Consider the following 20602-nt stretch of genomic DNA (forward strand, 5'->3'; position numbering starts at 1 on the left):
CTAGATCACAAACATAGAAAAAACACAACAAGGAATATACACACCCTGACTCAACATATGAGCGTCCCCTGAGTCAGGGCGTGACAGTAATGTGTTTTTCGTTATATGTTGGACCCCAGTTAGACATTTAGATCCAAGATGGCATAGCAGTGCGTTCGTGTTTTCTATAGTGTCCTCATGTAAATAGCCAGTTTTTCGTATATATTTCTCTATCTTACTTTCCATCCGTTAACTAAATATACTTTCCTGCAACCCGCCTCACCCAATGTGGAATGGATTATATTATTTATTTTTATCCAGAACCTCTGGCTGAAAGTAGCCAGCTAGCCAGCTAACTAGCTACTTGCTATTAGCCACCGTTAGCGGTCTTCACCATTGTCTGTGGCCTGCACTACCTACCAGCCAGCTCTAGCCTGGACAATTATCGGCCAGTCTGCACAGTCTGCACATCGCGCTATCGAGCCAGAGCATATCGGATTTTCTGCCGGAATCACTGGACATTAACGCCGGATCATCGCAACTAGCTAGCTGCAACCGAGTGGCTGTTGTTGTTGTTGGCTAATTACGTTTACATTTACTAATCACCACTGTCCGAAGCTAGCCCCAGTTAGCCCAAACTTTCGTCGCCATTACCAGTTGTTGTCTTAGCCCTCTCGAATAACACCTGTGATTGCGTTATACCTCTCTCCCATGTCAATATGCCCAGCCATTTGCTGTTTGGGTTAGTTCTTATTATACAATTTCACTGTAGAGCCCCAAGTTCAGCTCAACCAGCCTCAGAGAGCTCCTTTGTCCCACCTCACATACACGCGGAGACCGGCTCAATAGGTACCTCCAGTGATGCTATCTCTTTCATAGTTACCCAATGCCTAGGTGTACCTCCACTGTACTCATATCCTTCCATATCCTTGTCTGTACATAATGCCCTGAATCAATTCTACAACGCCCGGAAATCTGCCCCTCTTCTCTGTACCCAACGCACTAGAAGACCTTTAGCCGTATCCTTATTCTATTCCTCCTCTGTTCCTCTGGTGATGTAGAGGTTAACCCAGGCCCTGTAGCCCCCAGTATCACTCCTACCCACCAGGCGCTATCATTTGTTGACTTCTGTAACCGTAAAAGCCTTGGTTTCTTGCATGTTAACATCAGAAGTCTCCTCCCCAAGTTTGAGTTATTCACTGCGTTAGCACACTCTGCCAACCCTGATGTTCTAGCAGTGTCTGAATCTTGGCTTAGGAAGGCCACCAAAAATTCAGAAATGTCCATTCCGAACTACAACATTTTCCGTCTAGATAGAACTGCCAAAGGGGGCGGAGTTGCAATCTACTGTAGAGAGAGCCTGTAGAGCTCTATCGTACTATCCAGGTCTGTGCCCAAACAGTTTGAGCTTCTACTTCTAAAAATCCACCTTTCCAGAAATAAGTCTCTCACTGTTGCTACAAACCCCCCTCAGCCCCCAGTTGTGCCCTGGACACCATATGTGAATTGCTTGCCCCCCATCTATCCTCAGAGTTCGTACTACTTGGTGACCTAAACTGGGATATGCTTAACACCCCGGCCGTCCTACAATCTAAACTAGATGCCCGGTACCAGATACAACCCTAAATCCGTAAACATGGGCACCCTCATAGATATCATCCTGACTAATTTACCCTCTAAATACACCTCCGCTGTCTTCAACCAGGAACTCAGCGATCACTGCCTCATTGCCTGCGTCCGTAATGGGTCCGCGGTCAAACGACCACCCCTCATCACTGTCAAACGCTCCCTAAAACACTTCAGCGAGCAGGCCTTTCTAATTGACCTGGCCCGGGTATCCTGGATGGATATTGACCTCATTCCATCAGTAGAGGATGCCTGGATGTTCTTCAAAAGTGCTTTCCTCTCCATCTTAAATAAGCATGCCCCATTCAAAAAATTCAAAACTAAGAACAGATATAGCCCCTGGTTCACCCCAGACTTGACTGCCCTTGACCAGCACAAAAACATCCTGTGGTGTACTGCATTAGCATCGAACAGCCCCCGCGATATGCAACTTTTCAGGGAAGTCAGGAACCAATATACACAAGCAGTTAGGAAAGCAAAGGCTAGCTTTTTCAAACAGAAATTTGCATCCTGTAGCACTAACTCCAAAAGGTTTTGGGACACTGTAAAGTCCATGGAGAATAAGAGCACCTCCTCCCAGCTACCCACTGCACTGAGGCTAGGAAACACTGTCACCACCGATAAATCTACGATAATCGAGAATTTCAACAAGCATTTTGCTACGGCTGGCCATGCTTTCCACCTGGCTACCCTTACCCCGGCCACCAGCTCTGCATCCTCCGCTGCAACTTGCCCATGTCCCCCCCCCCCCGCTTCTCCTTCACCCAAATTCAGATAGCTGATGTCCTGAAAGAGCTACTAAATCTGGACCCCTACAAATCAGCTGGGCTAGACAATCTGGACCCTTTCTTTCTAAAATTAGCCACCGAAATTGTCGCAACCCCTATTACTAGCCTGTTCAACCTCTCTTTCGTATCGTCTGAGATCCCCAGAGATTGGAAAGCTGCCGCAGTCATCCCCCTCTTCAAAGGGGGTGACACTCTAGATCCAAACTGTTACAGACCATCCTGCCCTGCCTTTCGAAAGTATTTGAAAGCCAAGTTAACAAACAGATCACCGACCATTTTGAATCCCACCGTACCTTCTCCGCTATGTAATCTGGTTTCCGAGCTGGTCATGGGTCAACCTCAGCCACGCTCAAGGTCCTAAACGATATAATAACCGCGATCGATAGCCCGCCAGACTAGAATCACTACTCTCGGCGGGTCTGACTTAAAATATGTGGACAACTACAAATACCTAGGTGTCTGGTTAGACCGTAAACTCTCCTTCCAGACTCACATTAAGCATCTCCAATCCAAAGTTAAATCTAGAATCGGCTTCCTATTTCGCAACAAAGCCTCCTTCACTCATGCTGCTAAACATGCCCTCGTAAAACTGACTATCCTACCGATCCTTGACTTCGGCGATGTCATTTACAAAATAGCTTCCAACACTCTACTCAGCAAATTGGATGTAGTCTATCACAGTGCCATCCGTTTTGTCACCAAAGCCCCATATACTACCCACCATTGTGACCTGTATGCTCTCGTTGGCTGGCCCGCACTACATATTCATCGCCAAACCCACTGGCTCCAGGTCATCTAGAAATCACTTCTAGGCAAATCCCTGCCTTACCTGTAGCTCAGTTGGTAGAGCATGGCGCTTGCAACGCCAGGGTTGTGGGTTTGTTTCCCACGGGGGGCCAGCATGAAAAATGTATGCACTCACTAACTGTAAGTCGCTCTGGATAAGAGCGTCTGCTAAATGACTAAAATGTCAAATGTAAAAATCATTGGTCACCATAGCAACACCCACCCGTAGTATGCGTTCCAGCAGGTATATCTCACTGGTCATCCCCAAAGCCAACACCTCCTTTGGCCGCCATTCCTTCCAGTTCTCTGCTGCAAATGACTGGAACGAACTGCAAAAATCTCTGAAGCTGGAGACACTTATCTCCCTCACTAACTTTAAGCATCAGTTGTCAGTGCAGCTTACCGATCACTGCACCTGTACACAGCCCATCTGTAATTAGCCCACCCAACTACCTCATCCCCATATTGTTATTTACATTATTTATTTTGCTCATTTGCACCCCAGTATCTCTATTTGCACATCATCTTCTGCACATCTATCACTCCAGTCATAATACTAAATTGTAATTATTTTGCACTATGGCCTATTTATTGCCTTACCTCCATAACTTACTACATTTGCACACACTATAGATTTTCTATTGTGTTATTGACTGTACGTTTTGTTTATTCCATATGTAACTCTGTGTTGTTGTTTTTAATCGCACTGCTTTGCTTTATCTTGGTCAGGTTGCAGTTGTAAATGAGAACTTGTTCTCAACTGGCTTACCTGGTTAAATAAAGGTGAAATAAAAAATTAAATAAAATAGACTAGATGTCGCCATTGGCGTCAGTTAATGGGGATCCTAATAAATAAAATAAAATAAAGCCCACCCCTATTGACACCGATGGTCAAAAGGCCACCCTCCTGAGGAGCAAAGTGGTGACAACACATTTATCAGAAAATGTCACATTTTGCAAATATGGAGGCAATCAAAACGTGATGGAAAACACATCATAAATAAAAATACGTGTTTATTTATAATCAGATGTAAAATATGAAGACTGTAAAAAAAGTACATCCTTTATAAATATTGTCTGTTTAGGGCAATATACATTTTCATTTCATATACAGCATATTATTATTATTTTCTTGTTACAATACCCAGGGGCCTCATGCATCCATTATTTTAGAGGGGGCATAAAGTATGTGAGGATGGAGGGGGGATGGTCTGAGAAGATGGAGAGTTTAGCATTTTTCAAACACCTGAAACAGCCTTTTCCTGCAATCTAGAGCCATAATCATTATGCCTAATTCTATGTAAAAATATTATATTTTTCTGCATAGGTTATCTAAGCGTACCTATACCTGTTGAAATGTTATTTTAATGAATGATGCACATTGATTCTTTAAGAACTTTTATATCTTAAGAGTTTAGTACAACTGCCACACTGGTATATAGTCTCATAACCCAAGAATTAAAAGCAATTTTGGTATTTTCTAAAGTCTAGCAACCTTGCCAGTAGGCATGCCAGCTATCTTGTGACTACAAATTTGTTGGATGCATTTGCTCTTTGTTTTGATTGTGTTTCAGATTATTTTGTGCCTAATAGAAATGAATGGTAAATAATGTATTGTGTCATTTTGGAGTCACCTTTATTGTAAATAAGAGTAGAATATGTTTCTAAACACTTCTACATGAATGTGGATGCTACCATGATTATGGATAGTCCGGAATGAATCGTTATTAATGATGAGTGAGATAGTTACAAACGCAAAATATCATACCCCCCAAATGCTAACCTTCTGTTATTGTAATTGTGAGAGGATAGCGTGTCTTGTGCGTCTAACTTTCTCACTCATTATTATTCACTATTCATTCAGGATTATCCATAATCATGGTAGCATCCACATTCATGTAGAAGTGTTTAGAGTATAGAGCCAAAAGAAGAAAATATGCTTCACTGTCCCAATTATTATGAAGGGCACTGTGGCTGGCTAGCTAAAGTCAACTTCAGAAAACTGCTAGGTGGCTAATATTACAGAGAAACAAAACATTTTGGTTTTATGTACTTATCAAGAATGAATCCTTAGGCTATATAGCTTGATCAAATTTATTTTCAAACATACCTCCTGCGAGACCTGCCCATAACCGGCAGTTAAAATCAATACAAAACTCTGTGTTTCACACGACACTCACCTCCTCCACTGACAATACTGTCTGCGCGCATTTGTTGGCTCCACGATGCACCTTGGAAGGAACCACTTACTGGTCCAGTCTGTGTGGCCCCTCCACAACATACAGCTGACAGATATTTTTATAAATAATTATGATAAAATGTGGGCTTAAAAATTATGTTTAGTAATTAATTTAACATCTGAGGGGGCACGTGCCCAAGTAACACAAGACCCAATTATCCATCATTTTACTAAAGGAATACCCCCAACACACCTATATCCTTCAAAACGAATCACCGTATAGTACCGTTAAATTTACTCCCTTCAGTAAGATGTCCCACTCAGTCAGGTCTGAATCAGAGTAGCTGCAGTTGGTTCAGGAAAGTAGGAAAGCTGCCGTACTGGTTGCAAACCCTTAGTTTTATACCATGTGGATGGGCAGATAAATCCACACAGTGAGAGGGGAGTGAGACTGTCCATGCCTGCATAAATCTGTGAGTTCTCTACTGGTCCTGTTTCTTGGGTATTCTACAACAAGTTTTTATCTGCAGCACCCTTTCAATTTGCACCTGAAAAAGTACAAACTTTCTTTTCATTATAGACAATTCATAACTGGCACCAGAAAGTGACTCCAAATCAGAGTAACTGCTATAGCTAGGGGGAAATACTAGACATTCATGCTGTCACTCACAAAGACACATTCATTTATGCATTTATGCACAGCAAGTGCTGACACACACAGACACACACACGCACGCACACATACTATAAAATACCATGTGAATGATCAGGACAGGAAAGAGTGACATACAGTAGGTAGGGCACACATGTGTGTGATAATAGAGCCACATTTGATCCCTGACTTCCCAGCATGCAAAATATTAAACAACAGTCTGAGCTATGGAGTGTGCAAGTGCTATTGGGGGATAAAGTACAGTATCTGGACTGATTGATATTGATTCTAGGTTTGATCACAAGGAAAGAAAATACATCACTTTTGATTGGACCCACCACAGTGATAAATGCTACACTAGTCTCTCCTTCCTTCCTTCCTTCCTTCCTTCCTTCCTTCCTTCCTTCCTTCCTTCCTTCCTTCCTTCCTTCCTTCCTTCCTTCCTTCCTTCCTTCCTTCCTTCCTTCCGTGTGTGTTTATATGTTTATAATGGAGAGATGGAGGAATTATGTTGTGCCTTCAACTGTCCATAATGCATTCCATCTTGGGGTTGATGAAAGAGAAGCCTGCAAAGACAGCCTGGTCCATAGAGTCAATCAGGTTCTTGTCTGTGTGGGACAGGCGGGGCTTCTCACGCAGGAACTCCCGGTCAAAGTTGCTGCAGTCATTCGGGGCTTTCTGTGCTTGGCAGAGAAGGGATGTCAGTTCAACAAGTTACCAATAGAAACATTCACACCACAACTCCAAATAAGTAATTCATATGGTGTAAACAAATCAAATCAGTGTGTGAGTTTCACTATCCACATCATAATTCAGAGAACCAGATCTTACCACTTTAGGTTTGAAGGGGGGTTCCACCTCTCTCTTCTCCAGGGCAGGCCAATTGAGGGTCTTGAAGAAGGAGTGTCCATGGATGTTCCCCACCACCCCTAGTCTGTGACTGGGGTCTCGTTCAAACAGCTGGGGATCGAGCACAGAGACGCACAAGAGCTTAGGAACAGGCATCCCATCTGAGATGTAAGGTGTGTGTGTGTGCAGAGCATGAGCTTGTGAGTGTGTAAATGGGAGGGGTCGAGAGGGATATGCTGTAATAGCAAGGTAAAATGGGTGTGGAAACATTGCTTGCATATGTAAGGAAAAATAACATTTTATTCACGGCCAACGTTGTGACATTCTGATGCCTGTCTTTCTCTGTATGTCTGGGTGTGACTATGGGTGAATGTCTGTGTGTGCATGGTTAGTGTTGATGAAAGTCAGGGGAGATTGCAAGACTGATTACAATGTTTACTAGTGGACCCCCATCTGCCATCCACTGTCACAGACATACAACATTGTGAAAAGGAGGTCAGTGTGTAAATGTATGTGAGAGAAGAGGATGAGCAGCAGCCGCACCTTCTCCAGCAGGTCCTTGGCCTCCTTGGTGATCCAGCCAGGGTAGTGAGGCACGTCCATCCTGATGGACTCAAACAGCTCTTCCTCGTCATCACCCTGGAACGGCGACTGGCCAATCAGCATCTCATACACCAGCACCCCAAACGACCACCAGTCCACGGAGAAGGTGTACTTCTGTCCCAGCAGGATCTGAGGATGGACGGGCAGACAGACAGAGAGACCCATGGACTATGTAAAGAGTAATCTACAGTTAGGATCAAAACATAGGCTAACAAATACAGGACAGAGAGTAAATTACTTTACAAACAGAATCCTACAAAACCCTATCCCGCATAGACGTAGACAGTCACACACACCTCTGGTGCGATGTAGTCCGGCGTCCCACAGAAAGTGGTGGCCCGATTCGCTCCAAACATGTTCTCCTTGCACATTCCAAAGTCAGCAATCTTAATGTGGCCGTCCCTGTCCAGCATCACATTGTCCAGCTTCAGGTCCCTGTAGCAGGGAAGGGGAGGGCAGGGGGGAGAGGGGTTAAATCAGCTCCCTAATTAAAGGGAATTAAGTCCAACTATTAAGCACTAATACAGGGGTGAATCATGTGCACGACCAGATCAGGCCATTGCAGTTCATGGATCTCACCTGTAAATAATTCCTTTGGAATGGAGAAACTGCAGTCCAATTACGATCTCTGCTGAGTAGAACCTGGGGGAGAAGAGTGGTAGAGTCCAAATTACTTCTGTGTGTATCATCATTATGAAAGACCTACAGTCTGCCCTTAACCTGCTATGAAACCCTCTTGGATGAGTTTTAAAGTAACATAACTACTTAGTGGCTGGTGGATGGTGAGATAGAGCCTACATATCACTGTAGTCTGTCACTCACGTGGCTCTGTAGAGGTCAAAGCGACCCTTATCCTGTATGTGGAACATCAGGTCTCCTCCATTCAGGTACTCCATCACGAAAAACAGGTGTTCCTGCGAAAACACACACATGCACATTATCCTATCATTTAAGCTACTGTCGGAAGTTTACATACACCTTAGCCAAATACATTTAAACTCAGTTCTTCACAATTCCTGACATTTAATCCTAGTAAAAATGCCCTGTCTTAGGTCAGTTAGGAACACCACTTTATTTTAAGAATGTGAAATGTCAGAATAATATTAGAGAGAATGATTTATTTCAGCTTTTATTTATTTCATCACATTCCCAGTGGGTCAGAGGATTACATACACTCAATTAGTATTTGGTAGCATTGCCTTTAAATTGTTTAACTTGGGTCAAACATTTCGGGTGCCTTCCACAAGCTTCCCACAATAAGTTGGGTGAATTTTGGCCCATTCCTCCTGACAGAGCTGGTGTAACTGAGTCATTTTTGTAGGCCTCCTTGCTCGTACACGCTTTTTCAGTTCTGTCCACACATTTTCAATAGGATTGCGTTCAGGGCTTTGTGATGGCCACTCCAATACCTTGACTTTGTTGTCCTTAAGCCATTTTGCCACAACTTTGGAAGTATGCTTGGGGTCATTGTCCATTTGGAAGACCCATTTGCGACCAAGCTTTAACTTCCTGATTGATGTCTTGAGATGTTGTTTCAATATATCCACATAATTCACCCCCACAGCATGATTCTGCCACCCCCGTGCTTCACGGTTGGGATGGTGTTCTTCGGCTTGCAAGCAACCCCCTTTTTTCTCCAAACATAACGATGGTCATTATGGCCGAACAGTTCTATTTTTGTTTCATCAGACCAGGGACATTTCTCCAAAAAGTACGATCTTTGTCCCCATGTGCAGTTGCAAACCGTAGTCTGGCTTTTTTATGGCGGTTTTGGAGCAGTGGCTTCTTCCTTGCTGAGCGGCCTTTCAGGTTATGTTGATATAGGACTCGTTTTATTGTGGATATAGGTACCTTTGTACCCGTTTCCTCCAGCATCTTCACAAGGTCCTTTGCTGTTGTTCTGGGATTGATTTACACTTCTCGCACCAAAGTACGTTAATCTTGAGGAGACAGAACGCATCGCCTTTCTGAACGGTATGACAGCTGCGTGGTTCCATGGTGTTTATACTTGCGTACTATTGTTTGTACAGATGAACGTGGTACCTTCAGGCGTTTGGAAATTGCTCCCAAGGATGAACCAGACTTGTGGAGGTCTACAATGTTTTTTCTGAGGGCTTGGCTGATTTCTTTTGATTTCCCCATGATGTCAAGCAAAGAGGCACTGAGTTTGAAGGTAGGCCTTGAAATCCATCACAGGTACACCTCCAATTGATTCAAATGATGTCAATTAGCCTATCAGAAGCTTCTAAAGGCATGACATCATTTTCTGGAATTTTCCAAGCTGTTTAAAGGCACAGTCAACTTAGTGTATGTAAACTTCTGAACCACTGAAATTGTGATACAGTGAATTATAAGTGAAATAATATGTCTATAAACAATTGTTGGAAAAATTACTTGTGTCATGCACAAAGTAGATGTCCTAACTGACTTGCCAAAACTATAGTTTGTTAACAAGAAATTTGTGGAGTGGTTGAAAAACAAGTTGTAATGGCTCCAACCTAAGTGTATGTAAACTTCTGACTTCAACTGTAAGTATAGTGACACAAATCAGTCTGAGGGAAAATTGTTCTCATAATGAAAGATAAAGGGGTCTCACCCTAGTCTGGAAGGTGGAGTAAAGGTGTGTGAGGAAGGGGTTGTCCCAGGCCAGGGCCAGGACTCTCTTCTCCACCAAGGTACACTCTACATCATCATCCATCAGAACCACATCTTTCTTCAGGGCCTTCACAGCAAAGTATTCCCCTCGCCCCTTCAGCTCAGCCAGCAGGACCTGGAGCGCCAGACAGGAGAGGTGATACTGTTAGGCCGCATACTCCCACAGAGAGAAAACACATGTTGAACAACTAACTACTATAGCAGGCCACTGGGTTGCTATTGCTACTCCGACAATAGATAATAACATACTAACTAAACCACTAAAGTAGGTTAGTTTGCAGCAGTTGAAGAGTGCCTTGGAACCTTTTGGACAAAGCAGTATTAGCATGTGACACTTGTGTGAAGGCCATTTAGTGTGTGTGCATGTGTGTCAGTGGTGTGACGGGAAATGTACCAGAGTGGTTGGACTGGGGCCTACATTACCTTGCCAAAGCTGCCCTTGCCCAGCACCTTGTGGAACACAAAGTTGTCGATGGTGAGGTGGATCTTGGGAGCGATGCTGGTGGGGGCAGGGACCTTACCACCTTCCCACAGGTTCTCATTGGCTTCTTTTGAACACACACACAAAGAGAGGGGCATAATGTCAATAGATGCATTCACACATGTAAAAACACAACAACAAAAAAAGATGGATAACAAAAAACAAAAAGTGTGGTTTACTTAAGCAATAAGGCCTGAGGGGGTGTTGTATATGGCCAATATACCTCGGCTAAGGGCTGTTCTGGATACAGCCCTTAGCCGTGGTATATTGGCCATATATCACAAACCCCTGAGGAGCCTTATTACTATTATAAACTTGTTACCAACATAATTAAAGCAGTAAAAATAAATGTTTGGTCATTTCCTGGAATAAGGTCTGATATACCACAGTTTTCAGCCAATCAGCATTCAAGGCTAGAACCACCCAGTTTATAATGCAGAATAATGTGCTCTCAGCTGCAACAGTGACAGCTACTCACCACTAGGGTCCACTCCTGGGCTTTTGTTGAAGTCCTGGTAGATTCCAGTGTCTGTTGACTTGGAGTTGTTGGATTCAGACCTACTTATGGATTTCTGAGAGGGTAAAAATGCCATTACAATAGGTTTATGAATGTGCATTAATGATTCTACAAAATACATTAATATGTGTGAATGTGGGTATGACCAAGTGCATGTCCCTGCCTTTCACACCTGGCTAACTTGGTTGAGGGCCTCAGACAGAAGTTTCTGGTTGATTCCACAGAGATTGCCCACTTTCTTCTGACACTTGTGATGGATGTTCATGGAACAATCTGACAGGAGAAAGGGGAGAAGCATAAGACACTGGTTGTGAGAAGATAGAGAGGGAAAGAGGCGGCAGGTAGCTTAGTGGTTAAGAGCGTTGTGCCAGTAACCGAAAGGTCGCTGGTTCTAATCCCCGAGCCGACTAGGTGAAAAATCTGTCGATGTGCCCTTGAGCAAGGCACTTAACCCTAATTGCTCATGTAAGTCGCTCTGGATAAGATGACTAAAATTTTAATGAAAGAGTCACTCTGCTAAATGACTAAAATGTAAATGAAAGAGATAGAGGGCCAGAGCTAACAGATTGGTTCTATTGAAGATAAATGGAAAGAGACAGAGGGAGAGGGAATGAGTGAGAGGGGGCCTCACACCTACCTTCACACTTGATGCCCTGCTTGACCATTCCCCACAGCATACTGCCACAGTGGTCACAGAAGGTGGGGCTCATGTAGTTGTGGCTCTTGAAGCGATGCGGCATGTCAATCTTAAAGCGCTCCTTCTGGAACTGTGGACACAGAGCTCCCGTCATCAAAGAGCCAGTCCATAGTACCCATGGGCACTGCCCAAAGACCTGGGTGTCTGTGGGGCCTCATGGCTGTTCTGAAGCTCCTCATGGTGCCCCAAAGGGAGAAGGGACAGGGGGCACACACCTACACCTTTAACTGGTGGACTGACTCCACCCTCACAGCACTGACTCCACCCTCACAGCACTGACTGGCCTACAATTCCACCTACACCCCCAGGGGAGCTCCCATACAGGCTGCAGACAGGGGACAGATTCACCTCTGACCACTAACCACTGAAGAGAAGGCCTCTCTATCCTAACTGCCTCAGGTGATGAAGAGCTGATCCTACTGCTGCAGAGACTATCAGCCTTACTATCTCCCTGGCTGTATACTTCATAAGCAACACTGCAACACTAGTTAAAAGTGCTCCACTACTGGTAATAACAGTCTTATGCTGAATCCACTGGCACTATACTGGCTACTTTGGTCCTGTGATAGCTAAATTACAACTGGAATGGAGCACCACTGTTCAGTTTTAAACACAAGCCTATTGATTTGCCTGGTCTCTGATAGCTGTTGACCTCCCTGAATGTGTCTCATCTTGCCCTTTGAGGGATGCAGATAAACGTGACAGTTCCCTCACAGCTGCATGACCGCGATGCAATCAGAGAAAATGACGTGGAAAAATTACGATTTAAGTAAACATATTGATCAAGGGAATTGCTCCATAGAAAACTGATCTTCAAACACCCACTACTATTTGCAATATATTAGGATAGGTGGTCATAACGCTTACCATAGTGTCTCTACTGTTGGCTGCTGTTCCGGTGCATCTCCCAATGATTTTGTCGATGCATTTCTTGTGGATAGCCGCATTGCATTCTGAGACAGAGATAAAGCCACATTAGGGCAAGCTCATAGTTAAGACATTCACTTATTGATATGAGAAATTTGTATATTTTTGGGAGTGTATGATTGCACAGTGAACGCTTAGGATGCTTCACTCCAAGCTACAAAACAATGTCCATATAGTGGAAAAATCTAAACAGCAAGAGGTCAGAGACACTCACGTCGGCACTTGTAGCCTTGCTTGTTGAGTCCCCTGTTTGAAAAGAAACCAGGGTTTAAGAGTCATACAATACATTGCTAATCTTTGTGGACTTTTCCCAATCTTTGTTGCCATTTTCCCAGTTGATGAGAAAATCTCATGAAAAGTATTGACAGTGACAATAAACAATGGTAGCTTAACAGTATGAAAGAGAGGAGAGACATTCATTCATATTTTGCACAAACACCATCCACACACACTTATAAGGCTAAAAGGGACATTCCTCAACCTGTCGCCATTGGTAACCAATAACAGTTTTCTTCTCTGGCAGGAAGGGGACAGCCCTGCCCTGGGGATTGTACTGAGCAGCTGACGTTGGTGAAACATTGCAGGAACACCCTGTGGGTTTTCCCAAGAAAGTGACTTACACAGCTCCCATTACAGGTCATGCCAGCCAGTCTTATTGTTATTATTGGCCTGACTACTCCAGTGAGGGAACAATTAGGGCTGCTAATGGGTCTACTTAGAGACCCCATGGGGGGCTGGTTTTGGGGTAATCAGTCAACTCTCTCTGTACTCTGGTTTACTGCTAGGCCAAGGCATAATACTGTTTGTGTGTAAAACAAACATACAACTACACAAGTAAACCAGGTTGAAAGCCCACTGTTTGATGCAGTAATGACGTGTGAGAAAGTAATGGTCTTTTTTCATGGTCATGGTCAGTGTTAGGATAGGTGGTCTCCATCTCTCACCAGACAAACTCCCTGCAGACAGAGCAGAAGGTGGGCTGTCCAAAGAAGGTGGCAGTGAATTCATGGTTCTTGATGTAGTGGACCTTGGCCTGTTTAATGGCTTTCCTTCGGTACAGTGTTCTCGCCCCGTCCTCCTCTTCACGCCCCTTCACTGTCGATTTAAACGCTGCTGGGGACACATGACAATTTTAAAGTTAATTATTCTATGTACTCAATCATTCTGCTGTGTAGCAAATGTGCCCACTCTGGTCTTGGCACATGCACTTTAACCAACAGATCGCATTGGGTAGGCTACCTACATTATGAGATTATTATGGTTAACAGTGATATTATTTGTATTTGTCAAACGGCAGCCAAGATCATCATGTCACCAGAATAAGACCCTCGATACTTATTGGAAAGGAGCATCAAGCTCATCACCTTGCACATTCATCACCCTGTGAAGTTCATCATCATTTATTTAATCTGTAGCTTAATAAACGGCATGCTTTCCCGAGTCGTAGTGGGAGGACCACACAACATATCATCGCTTGACTCCAAGTTTACTTCGATATGATGGTTATTATTTCAATATTCGCGCATTAAGGCGTTTCCATCGCCATTTCTCGCTTAATACATTTTACAGACACAAAAAGATCCCACCATGTCGAAGAACAAATTGTCTGTTGGCATTTATAAAACTGTGCCGGCATTTCATGCTTCCATCAGCCTGGTCATGACTTTTTTCATGTGTCAGGTAAGTAATCCACATGAAACAGTTGGATGGAAACGTAAAAATGGCACCTTGGTAAAAAAAAAATGGAATTCATGAACCTTGTACCTACATTGTTATATTCTAAACCTGCATAAATTGAGTCTACACAGTCTCAGAGTTAGAGATGATCTATTTGCTATAGAAATAGAGTTTATTAAACATGAATCATCAAAATGGGATTGATTAAGGAAAAGAGATCTAAAGACTGAGGTCAGGTCCCACATGTTTGACTTCCAGAGTAAACAGTGAGAACAACCTTCTGGGAAATGTAGCTGCAGCTGACGGAAGCCAAGGGGACTGGGTCAAAGGTCATGGAAAGAAAATGAGAGAGGCGTGAGAGAGGTAAACAAAGAAAATACAACTGATATGAGGACTGTGAGAAGACACAAAAGAGAGTGAGGGAAGAGGACACAGACAGACGGGAAGCTGAATAGATAGAGAGAGAAAAAAAATACACACATTTCCTCTGTGCCATCTCATTCCATTGACTGGTGTATGTTTAGAGAGGAGTTGCTCCTGCCTGCCAACTCTGGATACAGGCTGGTGACAGAGTCAGGCAGAGAGGGCTACTCAGACACACAGGCCTAAACATACCACAGTCTGGGCTGCATTTCAAGAAACCTGCAGAGAGAAAGGGGTATGATGGATGCTGCTCCAGCCTACCCAGAGCAGGTTCAGCCTGACTGGGACACTCCCACATACAGCCTCCCCCTAGGCCTGGGTCATATGCCAGTTGTAGATACACACACTCCCCCTTCCAGGGCCTGCATGGCTTCTGGGCTAGGCTGAGCTCCATGTGACGAGCTGGCCTGGCAGCCTTGTACAGTAGCATATTTCTCTAAATCAAATAAAATGTATTTGTCACATGCAGACTTTAACGTGAAATACTTACTTACGAGCCCTTTCCCAATAATGCAGTTTCAATGTAAGAAAATTAACAAATAGATAAAAATAAAATAGTATCATAATAAAATAACAACAACGAGGCTATATACAGGCTATATACAAGGAGTACCGATAGAGTCAGTGTACTGGGGTATGAGGTAGTTGGGTGATTGATTGAGATAATATGTACATGTAGGTAGGGGATGAAAAGCCAAAAATCTGGGTAGTCCGTTTAATTAACTGTTCAGCAGTCTTATAACTTTGGGGTAGAAGCTGTTCAGGAGCCTTTTGGTCCCAGACTTAGCGCCTCGGTACCACTTGCCGTGCGGAAACAGAGAGAACAGACTGAGTAGGGTGGCTGGAGTCTTTGACAATTTGTAGGGCCTTCCTCTGACACCACCTGGTATAGAGGTCCTGGATGGCAGGGAGCTCAGCCCCAGTGATGTACTGGGCCGTACGCACTACACTCTTGTAGAGCCCTGCGGTCGGATGCATACCAAGCGGTGATGCAGCCAGTCAAGCCTACCCCTGTTGCCTAGCCTCACCACCTGGGGGTGTCCCGTCATAAAGTCGAATATCCAATTGCAGAGGGAGGTGTTTAATCCCAGGGTCCTTAGCTTAGTGATGAGCTTGGAGGGAACTATGGTGTTGAACGCAGAGCTGTAGTCAATGAACCGCATTCTCACATAGGTCTTCCTTTTGTCCAGTTGGGAAAGGGCAGTGTGGAGTACAGTAGAGATGGCGTCATCTGTGGATCTGTTGGGGCGGTATGCGAATTGGAGTGGGTCCAGGGTGAGCATTTTCTTGTTTGCTTATGGCCTTATACAGCTCGTTGAGTGCAGTCTAAGTGCCAGCATCGGTTTGTGGTGGTAAATAAAAAATATGGATGCAAACTCTCTTGGTAAATAGTATGGTCTACAGCTTATCATGAGGTATTCTAACTCAGGCGAGCAGAACCTCGAAATGTCCTTAATATTAGAGATTGTGCACCAACAGTTCTTCAGATCACTTTGATAGGATGGTCTCGAACGGAGCTCATCCAGTTTCTTTTCCAATGATTGCATATTCGCCAATAGAACGGAGGGTAATGGCGACTTATCCACTCGCCGTCGCAGTCTCGTTAGAGTTCCGGCACGCCGACCTCTATAGCACCGCCTCCTCCGAGTGACGGGGATTTGGGCCTAGTTTGGGATGAGCATTATGTCCTTTGTCTCCGATTCTTTGAAAAAGGCCTCATCCAAATCGAGGTTATTAATCTCTGTTTGATGTCCAGAAGCTCTTTTCGATCACATGAAACAATGGACGAAACATTATGTAAAAAACTAATTCGGATCAGCGCAAAAGAAAAACACACAAAATAGCACAATTGGTCAGGAGCAGGGGCCTTCCGAGTGGGGCAGCGGTCTAAGGCACAGCATCCCCTCCAGTGCCATTATCCATATACCACTACCACTAGAGCCCACTGTTTACTGTCTAACCAGTGTGTATGAGTGCGAGAGAAACAGAGAGATATACAGTAAATGCTAGATTGAGAGCATGTATGTTTCGCCTACTACCTGCTGTGTCTGTGTCCTCCACAAAGAACTGGACGGCCATTTGAACCTTCCCAGAAGGCTGCAGGTCTACCCAGAATTCAGCACAGCCGTTGCCCTTCTTACAGCGCTCGGCCAGCACGGACATGCCCACCGTGGCCTCGGCCAATGGCTCCTCTGTGGTCTTCATCAGAACCACCTGCAGGACACGGCCCTCCAAGATGTGGGCGTCAAAACTGGACTTCCAGGCTGGGTACATAGTGGGTTTCCTCTGGACCAGGGTCTTCCCCCGCTCTTGAGAGCGAGAGGAGAGAGGAGGGAGATGGGTTACACTACTACATACAGATTACACATGTGCATGTCATAAAGTGTGGTTGTGTACATGTGAAAGGGAGGGAGAGAGAGAAAAGAGGGGGAGTGGTATGTGTGTGTGTGTGTGTGTGTGTATACAGTTTGGTAGTACCCCATGGGTAGTGCTACTGACCAGTTATGAAGGACTCCTTCATCTTAATGGCACAGAAGGGAGTGTTAGTCAGGGGGGGCAGGACCCCCACATCAAATGCATTAAAGGCTATGCGCAGGAAGGGCTCCATGGTGACCACTCAGCCAGCAGCCTCCTGTAAAACAGACACAGTCAGGGTTACGATTATGAAATAGACATAAGGTCGCACACTCTTACTCAACACATATCCTAAAAACAAGAAGTAGTCTAGCTGTAGACACAGCTGTTGGCCACCAAAGAGACTGGAAATACAGAGGAAGTGGAAGCTACCAACAGTCATGTACCATGCTAATGCTGAAATAAACCCCACCATTACGACATCACAGAAAGGGAAAGAGACCGTTGTGAAAGACTCATAAGAACAAGAAATCCCTCTCCTGACACAAGCCTACCAGACGAGCTAAACCACTTCTATGCTCGCTTCGAGGCAAGCAACACTGAAGCATGCATGAGAGCACCAGCTGTTCCGGATGACTATGTGATCACGCTCTCCGTAGCCGATGTGAGTAAGACTTTTAAGCAGGTCAACATTCACAAGGCCGCAGGGCCAGACGGATTACCAGGACGTGTTCTCCGAGCATGTGCTGACCAACTGGCAAGTGTCTTCACTGACATTTTCAACATGTCCCTGACTGAGTCTGTAATACCAACATGTTTCAAGCAGACCACCATAGTCCCCGTGCCCAAGAACTCTAAGATAACCTGCCTAAATGACTACCGACCCGTAGCACTGACGTCTGTAGCCATGAAGTGCTTTGAAAGACTGGTCATGGCTCACATCAACAGCATAATCCCAGAAACCCTAGACCCACTCCAATTTGCATACCGCCCCAACAGATCCACAGATGATGCAATCTCTATCGCACTCCACACTGCCCTTTCCCACCTGGACAAGAGGAACACCTATGTGAGAATGCTATTCATTGACTACAGCTCAGCATTCAACACCATAGTGCCCTCTAAGCTCATCACTAAGCTAAGGATCCTGGGACTAAACACCTCCCTCTGCAACTGGATCCTGGACTTCCTGACGGGCCGCCCCCAGGTGGTAAGGGTAGGTAACAACACATCTGCCACACTGATCCTCAACACGGGGGCCCCTCAGGGGTGCGTGCTCAGTCCCCTCCTGTACTCTCTGTTCACCCATGACTGCATGGCCAGGCACGACTCCAACACCATCATTAAGTTTGCCGACGACACAACAGTGGTAGGCCTGATCACCGACAACGATGAGACAGCCTATAGGGAGGAGGTCAGAGATCTGGCCGTGTGGTGCCAGGACAACAACCTCTCCCTCAACGTGACCAAGACAAAGGAGATGATTGTGGACTACAGGAAAAAAAAGAGGACTGAGCACGCCCCCATTCTCATCGATGGGGCTGTAGTGGAACAGGTTGAGAGCTTCAAGTTCCTTGGTGTCCACATCACCAACGAACTATCATGGTCCAAACACACCAAGACAGTCGTGAAGAGGGCACGACAAAGCCTATTCCCCCTCAGGAGACTAAAAAGATTTGGCATGGGTCCTCAGATCCTCAAAAAATTCTACAGCTGCACCATCGAGAGCATCCTGACTGGTTGCATCACCGCCTGGTATGGCAACTGCTTGGCCTCTGACCGCAAGGCACTACAGAGGGTAGTGCGTACGGCCCAGTACATCACTGGGGCAAAGCTTCCTGCCATCCAGGACCTCTATACCAGGCGGTGTCAGAGGAAGGCCCTCAAAATTGTCAAAGACTCCAGCCACCCTAGTCATAGACTGTTCTCTCTGCTACCGCACGGCAAGCGGTACCGGAGTGCCAAGTCTAGGTCCAAAAGACTTCTCAACAGCTTCTACCCCCAAGCCATAAGACTCCTGAACAGCTAATCATGGCTACCCGGACTATTTGCACTGCCCCCCACCCCATCCTTTTTACGCTGCTGCTACTCTGTTAAGTATTTATGCATAGTCACTTTAACTCTACCCACATGTACATATTACCTCAACTACCTCAACTAGCCGGTGCCCCCGCACATTGACTCTGCAACGGTACCCCCCTGTATATATAGCCTCCCTACTGTCACTTTATTTTACTTCTGCTCTTTTTTTCTCAACACTTTTTTTGTTGTTGTTTTATTCTTACTTTTTTTGTTTAAAATAAATGCACTGTTGGTTAAGGGCTGTAAGTAAGCATTTCACTGTAATGTCTGCACCTGTTGTATTCGGCGCATGTGACCAATAAAATTTGATTTGATTTGATTTGATTTGTCCCCGGGACTGTGTGAGAGAGTGAGAGAGCGCAATACAAGACAGCGGGAGAAAAAGAGAGAATCAGACAGAAAATCAATGGGATCGATTCACACGGCACATTAAGTCACAGAGAGGGAGAGTGCTCTAATTCTGGTCCGCTGGCATTGCCTTCCCCTCCGCCAATAGTATTTTTTGGCTGATTTAGACAGGCCATTGAGATGTAGTCCTCTAGGGGTCCTTCCCTGGGTCATGAGGCCAACCATATCCCTGCACCTGCAAAAACCTTCCCTATCTGACCCAGAAAGGATGTCGGTTTTGACGATATAGTGACTAAAACCCCTACCAGAGGGGAGACCAGGAGCATAGAGGAAAGAGGAGACAGTGGTCCTCTGTAGCTCAATTGGTAGAGCATGGCGCTTGTAACGCCAGTGTAGTGGGTTCGATCCCCGGGACCACCCATACATAAAAATGTATGCACACATGACTGTAAGTCGCTTTGGATAAAAGCGTCTGCTAAATGGCATATTATTATTATTATTATTATTATTATTATTATAAGGCAGTCTAGGCTGTGAGACTGCTGATTGGATACACAGCACAGCAACACAGAGGACTGTGGCCAGCATGCTTTTATGGCCTCCACAATCTTACAAACCACAAAAAGCCTGACAATGTTGCCCATACAGCTTCAAAGCTAAACAAACTACATTTTTTAATGACAGGCTGCACACATTGTCAAAGGATCTATGACGTTGGCTGGCTAAACGTGAACTAGTAAGTCCAGTAAGACTGGTAACTCCTCAGCTTACTGCTACCAATAATTTTTAAAGAATGCCATGTAGTTTCCCGGATTATGACACCTTTTGTTCCTCCACATAATTTCCAGGAATCCATGTTTTTCATAATGCAACAGGTCTAATTAGGGCTGGGAATTGCCAGGGACCTTACGATACAATATTATCACGATATTTAGGAGCCGATACAATATGTATTGAGATTCGCCCGATTCTATACTA

At 44.9% G+C, this 20602-nt stretch overlaps 1 protein-coding gene across 1 annotated transcript in view; it reads right to left on the bottom strand.

The window, feature by feature from the left end:
* Positions 1-5260: 5260 nt before the first annotated feature.
* Positions 5261-20602, bottom strand: part of LOC311133607 (protein kinase C delta type-like) — a 39249-nt gene continuing 23907 nt past the window's right edge. The window contains exons 2-17 of the mRNA XM_084167126.1: positions 17339-17471; positions 16879-17148; positions 13684-13852; positions 12954-12985; positions 12680-12765; positions 11753-11882; positions 11288-11388; positions 11077-11170; positions 10541-10665; positions 10059-10232; positions 8285-8376; positions 8042-8104; positions 7759-7897; positions 7403-7591; positions 6842-6970; positions 5261-6688 (exon numbers count right to left, since the gene is read on the bottom strand). Of these exons, the coding sequence (XP_084023252.1) occupies positions 6530-6688; positions 6842-6970; positions 7403-7591; positions 7759-7897; positions 8042-8104; positions 8285-8376; positions 10059-10232; positions 10541-10665; positions 11077-11170; positions 11288-11388; positions 11753-11882; positions 12680-12765; positions 12954-12985; positions 13684-13852; positions 16879-17148; positions 17339-17447 (2061 nt within the window). The 5' untranslated portion in view covers positions 17448-17471 and the 3' untranslated portion in view covers positions 5261-6529. The remainder of the gene's footprint in view (positions 6689-6841; positions 6971-7402; positions 7592-7758; positions 7898-8041; positions 8105-8284; positions 8377-10058; positions 10233-10540; positions 10666-11076; positions 11171-11287; positions 11389-11752; positions 11883-12679; positions 12766-12953; positions 12986-13683; positions 13853-16878; positions 17149-17338; positions 17472-20602) is intronic.

Source organism: Coregonus lavaretus (genome assembly GCF_964263955.1).
Source record: "Coregonus lavaretus genome assembly, chromosome: 8".
In the NCBI taxonomy this organism is placed as follows: Eukaryota; Metazoa; Chordata; class Actinopteri; order Salmoniformes; family Salmonidae; genus Coregonus; species Coregonus lavaretus.